The 14,707-nt window shown below is 36.0% G+C and overlaps 1 protein-coding gene across 2 annotated transcripts in view; it reads right to left on the reverse strand.

The window, feature by feature from the left end:
• LOC126371801 (sarcolemmal membrane-associated protein) overlaps positions 1-14,707 on the reverse strand; it is a 34,506-nt gene that overhangs the window by 17,719 nt on the left and 2,080 nt on the right. For both annotated transcript variants that reach the window (XM_050017160.1, XM_050017159.1), the window contains exon 2: positions 9,946-10,062. In XM_050017160.1, coding sequence (XP_049873117.1) covers positions 9,946-10,062 — 117 coding nt within the window. The remainder of the gene's footprint in view (positions 1-9,945; positions 10,063-14,707) is intronic.

Here is a 14,707-nt window from a genome sequence, read left to right on the forward strand (position 1 = left end):
ATGTAACTATCGTACCCAGATAATATAGAAAAAGTGAAAACAACATTATTGTAAGCTGATAGTGTAATTTTACTACCGTAAATACACAACACGCAGTTGATAATATTAATATGAACCTTATCGCCAAATACAAGTCACATTAAATACGGTACACCTACATAATAGAGTAAGCTTTTTTTTGTTCCATTACAAACAATAAACAGTCTAAATGGTACTTCTTCTATCGTGTGGGTTGTGAGGTGGAGTACCAACCTCATCAACCCTGGTGTCAGGGTTACTATTGAGCCGCCAAAGGCCCCTGACATGGCTCATGTAACGACTACTTACTTTACTTACATCAGTAATTAGTAACCGGGACCAACGGCTTAACGTGCCTTCCGAAGCACGGATCATCTTAATTTTTGGACAATCAGGTGATCAGTCTTCAATGCAAGCAAACTAGGGATCACAAAGTGATTTTTGTGATTCGTCCCCACCTGGATTCGAACCAGGGACCTCCGGATCGTGAGCACAACGCTCAACCACTACACCACGGAGACCGTTAAGTGGTACTATATTGCTTTATTAATTAAGAATGTACCTAAGCTAGACTCCAACCTACTATACATATGTATCGACATATATAGCCTATGATCAAACTCTCGACAACAACGTTAGGATTGTCATGCGGTTAGGAAGTCCAAACAGTATCACTAGTCGCATATTCCCGCCCATTCCATGCATTATATTCCTATTAGATAATGTAACAAACGCTACGATTTAAATATTCTAGCCTAGATAAACCAGGTTTCCCTTGTAATTTAGTAAAGCACAATCTCTTTGCAGTTTAGTTCAAATCTAATCGATTATACGCAGCAAATCAATCCAGTCTCCAGCTCACAATAATAATTTATGTCCTCAGTTCGGAATACTAGACGAGACATCATGATTGTCTCGTAAAGTCCAATGCCATTACCATTAATCGTAAGTCCAGTCCAAACATTCCATGCAAGTATTTATATCGGAATAAGTGACCAAGAACTCAATGCAATGGAAGGAATATTAACATCCGGTCTATAAAGCCTGTTATTTTATATGCCGGGGGTACGCTATAAAACATAATTATATCTTAATTCCAGATAAGGAAGACCTATCTAGTCGAATTTAGATCTTAAAAATTACTTCAAGAGTTTTGATTCAGATATTTAGAAAAGATTTTCAAGCAATTGCATATAATGACGGATGACACTGCCTACACTACACGCACAAAATTACAATGGGGTGCATTTGAATAAAAAATATGCGTGTGTATGTGTGCGTGTGTGCGTGTGTGCGTGTGCGTGTGTACGTGCGTGCGTACGTGCGGGCGTGCGTGCGTGTGTGTGCGTGTGTGTGTGAACAAATGTAGGGTTGTTTATTTGGGCAGTATATTTGAAAATGAAAAATGGAATATTTATAAAATGTAAAATGAGAACTCTCTATTCTATGCCATTATTCAACTTCGAAGACAGTAAAATATTTTCAGACATCCTGGTCCGATATGACTTCCTATAATTAGACTTCGTAGTACACGACCACCATAATACGTAATAGGTACATAATCTGAAACGTTATAGGTTCAAAACAACAATTATTTTTATCATGCACCCATGGGAGATAAAAGCGGCTAAAAATATGAAAAACGTCGCAGTATCCGCTCGTATACGAATGACGTTTCAATTATCATTACACATCACTAACATCTAGTCTATGGAAAAACTGGTCATGTAATAGTCTTGAAGGATGCTACTTAAGCGCACGTCTAACTGTGTATAGAGCATTAGAGCCTGCTTGGGAATTATTGTTTCTTAGTACAATATCTACACAGCGTATCAAAGTGGCAGCAAATTGGTTTCTAGTTACTTGTGTCTCTCTCTCTACCCGTCCATTATGGAATATAGGAGTAGGTTTGTGTATGGCATAACATTAGTAATTTTAATTTAGTTTGCCAGTTCCAAAATTAGCTCTACCTCCTTCTTGCAATTATCGTAAGTAAGGGACAGAACTATCTTCAATACAGTCAAGCATACACATAAACAGCTTAAATTATAGTTGCTGCTTAGCAATAAGGACGCCAGATTGTACTGTATATTTCGTCCATGTGTGTAAAACTTGTTTTGTATGTTATGTGCAATAAAGTATATTTGTATTTGTATATTATATACGCCCCACCGCTGGGCACAGGCCTGCCGTAAGTCAACCCTAAGGAAGTGGTGTATGATTCATTTCATGACACGTAAACAAATAATCAGGTACCTATGCGATTCTGTTATCGCTGTTACTAGCTTCCCGCCCGCGACTTCGTGGACTCTGGTTATTGTGGTAGGTACACAGGCACAGGCTTCCCCTCATTCAGCCAGAAGGGGTATGGAGCATACTCCGCCACGCTCCTCCAGTGCGGGTTGGTGGTGTCTTGGTTAGTAGCCCGGACCAATGACCAAACTAAATTAAAAATATGTTTTGTTCGTCAGAATCAGAACCATTAATTAAAAAGTATCAAACTAAGTATTTAATGCTCTTGTGTTCTGGACAGCAATCGACACAGTTAATATTGAGAGAGCGGTGCTTACCTACTTTCAATCTCCCGGGTTCGAAAAAGGCTAAAAACCCTTTTCGACTGAATAAAGATTTATTGAAACACAGGTGCTAGTCTTTTCTTTCTAATTGTGTCTGTGGTACCGACACAGAACAGAGGATGCAAACTTACTATTAAAAGTGTTAAAAAACTTTATTCATACCATAGTATAAAACTATTATAGCCCCTTCAAAACGTACCAAGATAAGACTGACATATCTCACGTCTCTTTCATACTAAGTTGATTGCCGTTAGAGCGAAAAAGACATATGACTCGTCTCTTTCACTCTAGGCGATGTACTATATCTCTGTCCTGCTGTCATTCTAACCATACTTCAAAAAGGGAATACAATTTACCTAAATCGAAATCAATTCAATTTAAATTATTTTATCTCACTTTCCACGTTTTTTCTCAGTTCGATATCAACGACTGATCAAATAACAATATCTAAGATACAAACATTACTGAGTTTGATAACATATCCAATTTCATGGGAAGTGGTGTATGATTCATTTCATGACACGTAAACAAATAATCAGGTACCTATGCGATTCTGTTATCGCTGTTAATAAAATAAACCATTCGACTTTTAATATCCAAGGAATGGCCAAATAAAAAGATACTACTTAAGAATAAGAATTATTTATTATTAAAGGATTCCACATACATAGCATTTGAGTTGAGTTACAAACTTATTTACAGTTAAATACTACTTTAATTATCTTTCCTACAGAGGCAAACATTCCCTTAACTTTCAGGCCATTGCTCAATTCCAACGTTGAATTCCAAATTTTATTTTAATAATTTACTCCGTGTGGAAATAAAACGAATAATAAATAAGTTAATCAAGGAGTTAAGGGTAGGCACTCGCAAAATACTTACCTGCAAAGTTTCAATTATACAAAGTTTCAATTATACAAAGAAAACCTTGCATTGGAGTATAAAAATAGAAAGAGGTAAAAAACAGGAAAACGTCGTAACGGATCTTTAGATGTATGAGATACGGGTATAATTGTGTGAATACGAGGCAAGTTCTTTGAGTACCGTGACGCACAAGAAGCAGATCTATGCGAACAATCGAACCGTTGCGTTGTCAGTAAACAATATCTACGACTACAAACTGGAAAATTTTGTATATCTATTGTAACAGATTACCCAAAATTTGCTTAAATTGTATCGAGGGCCCAACCTAAGTTATGTTGGAAACTTGGAATATATACTCTGGGATTCGGACTGGAAAATTTCTCTCATTCTTAGACCGTATGTCTCATTTTTAGTTCGAAATTAAACAACCTTTCCTGTTTTAGGACATTGAATAAAAAACAAATATTTTGGCTATAAAGTTGACGCGAATGTCAAAGCAAAACCTTTATTTGATTATATCTATCAAAGCCTTACCTAAACAGAATGTAGATTAAATAAGGCAACATTTGAGAAACAGCTCTAAACTAAAAAGGCAAAGCCATGTCACAATATGTTACAAATAGACGCAGCAGCCTGTTGGCATGCCAAATCCAAGAGTTTATGGCTCTATTTCACTATGTGATTTGAAGGATTCCTAAGGGTTAGGTTATAATAAAATAAGACTTAGGATGTAAGGGTATCGATTTTCATATTGTAATAGCGTATGAATCACGCAATTACATAGAACCATTACCTAAAGTAAGCTTTTACTTGAAGTGACTTATTGTAGATTTGCCGCAAATGGCATTAACTACTTAGCCGGAACTCTGCTCACATGCACACATCCTGACCTTGATTTGTTGTTTGTCTGCACGCATAAATTATTTATTTGTTACTAAAATCGTAATGCACTATTGGAGACACCTTTTAAGCTCAATAGCCTTCGCCAGGTAACCGCGCCCTTCCGTAACTATATTTTTTTACAGTTTCATCCAAATCTCCGCTTGCCTCTTCAAAATTTTCACAGTACCGGCTCTGTGTGTTTAGCATTAGTAGAATTAACATAAAGACAAGAGGTGTTCTCGTGAAATCGTCTGTGGGTGGAATGAGTGAGAGTAAGCCCGTTATGGCTTAGCAAGGCGGACAAGGTTGCCGAAACAATCGCAAATGTAGGATGACATCGATAACTATAGGATTTCGTAATAATATGTAATACGTAAGTGCTTTCCGATGCACTTAGCATACTGATGTTAAACGAATAATCTGTGTAATTATGGATATTTGATACGTTTCGTTTTCGGTCATAATAATTTTATTGAGAGTATTGGGTAAATCGAAAACGTAGAGTGTATTTTATAACGTAATAGATGTTAACAAAGCGATTTCGTTTTATTCAAAATACTAAAACTTATTGATTACATAATATTGTTTCTGAAAGAAGTAAATCATTATTATGTGGTACCTTTGAGTTACGAATAAAGAAGTGTTAGACGCTAATTCAAAAATTGAAATTTTATAAGATCGTTATTTATTTATTTATTTATTTATTTATTATGGACAACTTACAAGCTACACTCTGCACATGCAAAGTTACAAACAATAAAAAAAAGATTAAGAGCTAGCTCAATTACAAGTTAGTATAGTGTATTGTCCATTAAATATCCTCTAATGTTCCTCTAGTTATTAAATAACTTGTAATGTATACCTACATTGATTTAAAAAATGTGTTTCTCAGTTTGTTGTTATGTCTTCTCCTCAGCCATAACACCTTGCGAATCTATGATAATCACGTTGAATAAATGATTGTGATTTTGAATACATTTTCAGTACCTTGACGGAGAAAGTCAATCTGGTATTAATCCCGGACTACCATTTGCCTCGTTATCGCTTTTCCAATCTTCCGTCCGACTTGTAATATCATGTTAAAATGCTAATCGTCTACAAAGCGTAGTTCCACTGAGCAGGGTCGAACTCAGAATAATGTTTGAGAGAGGGTTGAAAGCTTATTCAGAAGCCAACACTGTCGAAAGCAACACTAAAAGGACAACCGGCATAGAGCATGTTTAAAAGTGTTTTATGAAATCAATTAGAAAAAAATCGTGTTAAGTTCAATAAACCTTCCGGAAAGAGACCCATCAAAAATTTAACGGAAGTAAAAAAGGAAACGTAGGTACATAGATAGTCATAAAAACATAGTCATTAGAAATATCATGTACCCACTTTAGAACCCTGTCATATTCACATATTTGACATTTAGCAGTTTAATTTGTGAAAAAAAGGTAATGTGACATTGTAAAGTATACATATTAATCCTCATGACCGCACCGTCTTGTGATGGATATGATAAACAGCATAATGGTAGCTGATCACCCCATTGCCATTATAGTATTCCATCATGTTACAAAGAATACAATCCCTCTGTCAGTTTTTACGATATGACCAGGAATGTAACACCAGGAAGTCTAAGTAATATTACAATTTGACATATGCGCATACATATAAATGTCCACAGTAGCATAGAATAAGGAATAATACTACGTACAGAACGGCAACTGTCCTCTCCTCACCAGCGTCTGAGCTAGGTTTACGTCCGTCCGTCCGTACCCCCCTCGAACATAGTTTAGACTTGAATCGTATGGTGTCAGGCGTCAAACACAGATGCGCGTGTACAATAATGTCAATGTGTAGTGTCTGTGTAAAAGGAGGTTGTTTGTATGAAGTGTCCGGGCTGTGTCAATAGTGCGTGTTCCTATAGTGTGTGTGTGTGTTACAGTCGTGTAAGTACGCAATGTCAACAAATGTCAAATAGCAATATTGTTTTTTTTTCAAAGCAATTGCTTAAATGTAGCTATTTTAACACCCCACTATATAAGCTATACCTAAAAACCGGAAATCTCTCCACCTAAATACGTGCCAGCTACCCAACTTTTCCTACTTTACGAGATACTTTGAAGAAAATAGCATGTCTCTTTCTCAGGGTCATCCGTACCCACCATTGTATTGCAGTAAGTAAGTGATTCTAGTGAGGAAACAAGCCTATTCCGAGTGTGATTTGATAGGCAGACAAATTGATTGTTGGTTTCGCAAAGTACAGGATATTACACTGTAGTTAGCGCGTAATCGTATAATGGATACGTCTGTGAGAATGGTTCTTGTCATTTTGCAATCGTAAACTGTATTGTTTTACTTTAGATGACATTATACGGACGACTTTGCGGTTTGTCTCTTTTAGATAAGAGAATGGGGGACCGATTTGTAACCATAAAGCCTCGTCTTCACAAGGCGATATTTGTTATAGAAAAGGACATTAAATCGTCATTGGAATAGCAAAATTACGTAAGTGCCCATGGCCATTTTGAGAAAAAGTGTTTACAGTAGTTTTTTGTTTTTTTATCATAACTTTTTACACATTTATCCTTGTCTGATGTAAGTAAGTAGTCGTTACATGAGCCATGTCAGGGGCCTGTGGCGGCTCAATAATAACCCTGACACCAGGGTTGATGAGGTTGGTAACTCACCTCACAACAGAAGACACACGATAGAAGAAGACCCATTTATCCAATTAAGTTGACGTCAACGTAAGATTACATTCTTTTTTCATTCCCTATTTTACTGCTCTTAATGTTTTATGATATTTTGCCGCTTACGTAATTTTCTCTTTCTAGGGACGATATACAGATTACTCTCCGCGGCCGAACTTAGGGAACTTGCCGCGATAACCATCCACACAGATTAAGTGAAATGAAATATACTACCAAAACGCCGATGCAGCTTAATAACTGCTTCGCATGACGTTTGCAGTCCCTAAAAAATAACCTTCAGATGAGATAATTAGCTGCTTCTTATTATTAAAACTACATTTATTATAAACTATAATAACATTATAAACAATAATATACAGTGGTTCAAAATAGTCGACTCTGCAGTCTAAAGTGAGCCTTGACCCAATCCAAAAGACCTTCTTTCCACAAATTAATGCCAACCTTCGCAAATTTAACTAAGAACCTTTTAACGGCAATTTTGAGGCCAAATGTAATTCTATGCTATTTACTTAATCGATAATTAGAATAGCAAGAATTATATGTTTGTCAGTTTCTTTGTTTGTTGAAATGTTACGTCACTGGGCAAAATATCCCATAACCAACCGTTTAGGTGCGAAAATAATTGAAGAAAAATGTGTTTTTTCTATTATGTAAAGCTTTTCCGAGAAAATAAAATATTTTAAGAGGTAAAAAATAAGCGTTTGTAATTTTTCAAATACTTATCCGAAAACTGTCAAGTAGCCAATAGAATAAGATGTAAAATTTTCCAAACCGCAAGTTATTGGAAGCATTATATAATCGACCATTACTACACGTTGTCATTAACGAGATTCTGTGAAAACGACATTGTAGGCAATACAATACCTTAAGAGACCTACGCATCTGTCAGTGTAGCAATAGAATATTTGAATAAACGGTATCCATCTAAGAATTCAATCCAAAGAGCCGTGGTTGCCCAGTTGGAAAAACGCTTGACTCTCACTGTGAGGTCATAGGTTCGAATCCCAGCATGGGCCTAAACCAATGATCTTCGAATTCATTTTTGTGATGAAGAAAGGCATCGTGAGGAAACCCACATTCCCGAGAAATGCGTTTCGGAGATATGTGACCTAACCTGTATTGGGCTAGGTCTGTAAAAACCGGACCTTTATAATTTTCAGGTTAGGTAAGCGCACCCTGTCGGGATAACGCCAGAGCCAAACCAAGCTTTAACTACCCTCCGCTGAATTACATAATGACAGGTTACGAATTAGTCGTGATCTCCCGTACACCGGGATGATAAGCAAGTAGCATGGATGGATGTAACTTCTAGTTTTCGTTGGATGTTATTTGTAGTTTTCGTCGCTGAAGCTTATCGATGGATAGCATAGCATGTTGACTGGTTACGAACCACGGTAATACCATAGTCGATTACTCGTAGTCATTGATAGACAAGGGATATTTTTATTTTTTCTCTTTGTCGCTGACCATGCGTGGAGCAGAGCACGTTTGGGCACTCCCCATTTATTTTTATAGCGCATAGTGTGTGTTTGACACGCCTTTGTAACTTGTCGAGCGTTTGTGAGCTTTCAAACGTTGTTTTTACAAAAAGCAAGTGTAGAGGCATATGCCAGAAAACTGAAACATGTCTCGATATATGCAGCCATGTCCCGGTACTGAGTGAACCTTCAGTTTTCCCCATTTCTCCGGCCAAGAAGTGAATGCCACCAGACGCATAGGAAATAAATTCAATGAAGTCAAACAAAAACAAGTCCCGGTATATTAATCATCAAGGAAATTGTTGTTTACACCCGTTTTATAATTAAAATAATACCCTAGAAGTACTAAAAATATAATGAAAGTTTCAGATGTCAGGTTATTTTTTTCCGGTCGGCATCACAACTCTTGCTTTTGCCCACTAGTAGTAATTGAAATAAATTCTACTTAATTCCCGGAAATAAGAAAGAAGAAACGGGAATATTTAAATGTGTTACATTTCTCTTTACAGCTAACAACCAGCTTCGTAATTCAGCAAAGACAATTATACATCACAGACGTACTAATCTATCACCACTTTACTGACTTTATACGCCTAAAATAACTGTGCCGATTTCGCGCCGTAACTTTTCGAAAATACTCGGGCGTAGGTTGACGCTATTTTTAAACAAAAAGATACTTCTTACGGGGACTCTCTTCATGCACTTGTTTTTCAAGCACCTGCTCCGGGGCGTTCGCAAGCATGGATAACAGGGTCAATTTTACTGACACTCACTCGGTTATTACACTACAAAAACGAATTGTTATGTTGTCTTCTTAATGTCTTACACGTTGAAATGTAACATTATTCAGCTGGACTAGAGTTATAGAATAAAGAAAAATACTACGTATAGACCGGTAGCTCTCCGCCCCGCACGAGGTACCTGGCGCCAACTTCACCCCCTTTGAGTTTTTAGCATACAAGAATTTGAGGCCATTTTGGAAAGTACAGAAAGCTAATTATAGTAATATTTTTCTTAAACATATATTATGGATAAACATAATTATTTTATTAACGATACATGCTGCTGCACTTTTGGTTCATTTTTCAACCTTAAAAAATAGCAAATTCCGATGTAAGCTTAGTAATTTATTGATAATTTTTCATATTGAGCTGTAACATTTTTGTGAAAAAGAATGTGCCAGCATAAATGTTTTAAAAATGTGTTGAATAAAATTGTTAGTCCTTCGGGGTCCCCTGAGAATGGTGGCCCTTAGCACGGACCCCCATTCTCAGGTAAAGACGATATTGCTGCTTGCCCGTCTGAGCGTCAAGCTTAAATGATTTAATCAATGTACGTATATATAGTATGACGTTTGTCGTATATTAATTATATTTATAACTTACATGTACAATGAAAATTCATATAAATATATAATGGAGTACTTACCACCAAATAAAAATGACCCTTTTTATAGTAGAGTGTGGCGTGGTGTCTGGAGAGGACGCGACATTCGAAGATTGTGTTTGTGGGGCTCGGCGTAGCTCGGTACACGTTGCGACCGATCTGTTGGGAAATGAGCACTGTCAATCATAATGTAGGAAATAATATCATCGATACATAACACAGAAGGAAAACTGCCCTCTATGTTCGGGCTAATCTCGAGAACTACTAAATGAATCATTAAGTTCTTTCCGATAAAGTGTATTTGATTTAATGAATACCTCCTACAAAGGTTACCTGGAAGAAATTGCTACATAGCAATAAAGCCGCCTATTGGACTCCTTCCATTTCACTTTTGTTATGTATTTTTGTATTTCCTGTGTGTGCACACATAAAGTATTTGTTACGTTATGTTATGACTTTGCACGTGATTTTTGCTTTTATAATCTGCACTTGTCAAGAAGACAGATAGGATACATGGATGAAGGGGGTAGGGGTTATCTTATAGGGTAGAGCAGAAGATAGGGTTAAAAAAGCATGTAGGAACAAGTGGCTAGTATAACACAAAAAAACATCTAGAAGTTGTGGAGGCTCCAAGTCAAAATCGAAGCAAATGGAATTGCATAGTCTCAGTTTACCCCGGCGGGAAATAGGCGTGAGTTTATGTATGTATGGGTATGTACTAAAGGAAAGTCGAATAGATTATGCTGGTAAACAAATGAAGATGTGTATTCAGGAAAGTAACTAGTTAGTAATCTGTGGTTATATGGCTAAAGACGTAAAATAGAGATTGGTACCAGTGGTGCGCCGTTCCCGTGAATGTTACTACTTTGGGAACTTTCCCGGCAGTAAATAGGCGCACAAGTTATTTTAAAATAGCTTTATTATCTAACCTTTAGGCGAATAAAACCAGAGTACAAGAGAGATCAATTCCTGTGGGTGTTCCAGTGTCCTCTCTATTAATGAGTTTTTACAAAGCGTCACCACAGATATGTTGTAAAATTAAATACAGCATCAGCATGCGGCTAATACCTACTTAAAGTTCAATTTCCAAATACAGGAACAGGATATTTACTACAGCTATTATTCATTGGCGGCAAGGATACAGGCATTATGCTTCATTTCTAATATGAACCTAATTAGTTTCAGACAAAAACGAAGTTTATATCTAATCCATCAAGAGCTAGCGAAAGAAATAGAAAACGATAAACAATAATGCGATAATGACTTCCGTGGTCCAGTGTTGAACATTGAGCTCACGATCCGGAGGTCTCGGATTCGAAACCCCGGCCTAAGCCTGTTTAGCAATAAGGCCGCCTATTGTGCTTATGTTTTTATTCGTATGTTTATGTCCTTTGTATATGTTGTTGTGCAATAGTATTATTGATTGATTGATTGAAACCCGGTGGGGACATATCACAAATATCACTTTGTGAGCCCTGGTTTAGTTAAGATATTTACTCGCTGTTCACATGTGCCAATAAAATGATCTGTGGTAGGAGCTAAGATTGCCGAGTTTAGTAATCAGAGATCATAACCCGCACGATAGAAGATTGTACCAGAATAGAAGTATCAACACGCCGGTTGAACTTCGAATTTCCCCTTGTTCCTTCCGTCAAGACACGTAAATATACGTAGTCATAGCTGATAGGTATATAGACTTTCGTGAACAACGAGCCTGCCGTAGCTTTCCACATGAATACGTTTTGTATACAGAGATCTCAGGAATCGCCTGGTGAAATACTACGTCTGCATAGATAGGGTAAAGCTTTAAGCTACGCGGTCACTTGAGCGGAATCGGAACGAGCGAACCGTACGAAGCGTCGACTTTTACGAATTACTACGAGTTGTCATGGCAACGTCCGGCACTGATTTGCTGCGGCAAGTGATATAGTGCATGGGATTATTATTATTATTGCCCTATGGCAAAGAATAAACACTTTAAGCTCCCTAAACCAGATCTCTGCCGCATCCCTCAGACTATTCAGCTTGGCTATACCACCTAGAAACCATTTGAACACGAATCATATCAAAGCAAGAAATCCTGACGCTACGTGCGCTCTCTTCCGTTTAACAAGACTCGTAGATTTACAATTAAGAATCTATGCGAGAAATATGATTTAAAGCATCAGCAATTTTTACACGTGCCTGTCGCGTGGCGTCCAGCGATGGAATAAGCTTACATAACGAGTGTACATAATTCCTTTGTTATAAATTCCGATCTTGTTTTTACTGCCTACTTCACACTTCATATGCAACGGACAAGTAATTACTGTCCGCACGCACGTCTAATGACGGATGGTTAGTAACAATTAATAGCGTACTAACTACTGACAATCGACTGCGGCTAAGAACATTTCTTAGATGATTCTTATTATTTTGTAATATTAGGTCAAATAGAATCAGGCCAGAACAAAAATCAATAACAAAAAATATATTTATGTAAAAATTGACTATTCAAATTGTAACTAGAATGTTACCAACTGAATAAATATATTTTGAAGTTCATCCCATCAGATACCTACTTATTGCAGTGTTATACCACAAACCATATCCCCACAAACCACCTTACATTATTGTTCCAAGTGTCATACAATCTGCATGGTAAAATACTGGGCTGTTATATCTACCTGTCACAACTCATTAACGGTGATAAAAAAGACTAATAATAGTATCAATAGTATTATATTCCATTATCCAATATTCTTAATAGTTTTGCACCTATCTAGTAAATAAAGATGTAAATTTATACCTCCTCATTAAGTTTAAAACATCAAATATTACATCACAACCAATATGTACACAAAAAGTCTAAAAAGGAAGTTAAACCCAGCGAAGCATCAAACTTCCTGCCAACAATAATTGATAAGAATACTATGCTCGCAAGCACTCACAGCAGATGGTCAGAAATAGCACAATTTAATCTCATTAAATTTAATTACCAATGCACAATTGTCCGTCTACAGCACTTCAGGTCACTGTGACTCAGAGGAACACACATACAGACATGAGAGACGTTGGATTGCATACAAAGTTACCATTTGACAAATGTAAATAGAGCTCCGACAATCAACTCATCCGACCAATTAATAAATAATAAAACCACAATGGAAGTTTGTTGAGGATCTTGTTACACTGGTTGCATAGTAGATGAATGCATATGATACGACGTCGACGTGCATAGCAGTATTAAGCAGGATGGCCAATAGTTTGCAATCCAGTTTTTTACTTTGTTGCAATCACATTTTATTGCCAATAAACATTGATAGTACACAGAACATAACAGTATTGAAGTGTTTGCATTGATGTTAACGAGAAATTATTTAGAATGGCACTGAGATCTGAGATCAATAAACTGTTTCAATTACAGAATTTTATTTATAGATTCTTACTGATAGATTATTGGCTGAATAATAATTGAAGTAGGTATTTGGTCATAGATCATAGATGTGGCTGATATACCTAAACTTGTGAACGGAAGTGGCAAGAAAGCGAGGCGAAAACTAATTCCATAGACAAATACCTAATTGATACACAAAGCAGCTGGGCTATAACGATAGCCAGTGAGTTGTACAAGGTCAGAAAATCCTCAAAGTAGTTATGTACAAATAGTGTAGTACACAAAAATATGCATTTTCCCCTTAAATGAAGCATAAATGTTCAATCAACCAATCAAATGGATAGATATAATACTTAGGCTAATAATGCCTTGATGCCAAAGAGAAATTCATTAAACTTATAATGCCTAAAATGTAAAAATATGTTAAACTTTACTATCTTTTTAAGTGCACACAGGGGAGATAACACACTTGTTCAAAGAGAATAAAGTTTGAAATCAAATAGAAGATAAAGCTTATCCAGATAAATAGACAGCCTGATAAATCTTTATCTCAAAACACTCTTGAGAATAGCCAAAATATCCGAAAATACAATAATAGCTGCAATATTAATACAACTAACATGAACTCTAACAGAATAAATTAAGTAATAACTTTATTTTTATATTATTATTATAATGTTCAAGAATATATAAATCATTCTTACAAATTACAATACTTATAAACAAAGATGTAATTATAAGAGAAGTACCCTTATGATAAAATAAATTAAATATGAAATATAATGTTTTGTGGAAACATAAATTATAAAGCTGTTAGACTAGGAAGCAGGAGGTAACTACTAGTAACAAACCCAGACGGGAGTTTGATATTTCATGCAAATATTACAACAAGATTTCTCAAGAGTGACCCAGTATTGAACTGATCTTCCAGATGTGTATTCACATAAAAGATTAATGCAAAAGCATCAAAATTATACCATTTGCTGAGTAAACACACCAGTTAATATTTATTTACAGATAACGTAAATTTTCTATATTGAACATAATGTGTGCAATTTACATTTATTTTTGTTATGCAATTTATCTTTAGAAACATAACAAACAGTAATGGAGTGGGAGCATAGAGACTTGTAATATAGATAGAGACTTCAGGTATCTATTTCTGGCACCACTCTCATATAATCAAAAATTTTAGACTAACCTTAGCTACATCACATTGTAAGTGTCTTTCTATAATGAGCATTGAGACTACTTCCATTTTAAATATACTAAAAACCAAGTCTTTAGGATAAAATGACATGATACCAATTTACTTAGGTACTTATCTGAATTTTGTATCAGGATATTCATTTAAAGAATTTATCTTTAAAAATAAATATATTTATGGCATTCATTATAATTTTACACTTGTACTTCATAGAGGGAAGG

The sequence above is a fragment of the Pectinophora gossypiella genome, chromosome 13 (genome assembly GCF_024362695.1).
Source record: "Pectinophora gossypiella chromosome 13, ilPecGoss1.1, whole genome shotgun sequence".
NCBI classification, from domain to species: Eukaryota; Metazoa; Arthropoda; class Insecta; order Lepidoptera; family Gelechiidae; genus Pectinophora; species Pectinophora gossypiella.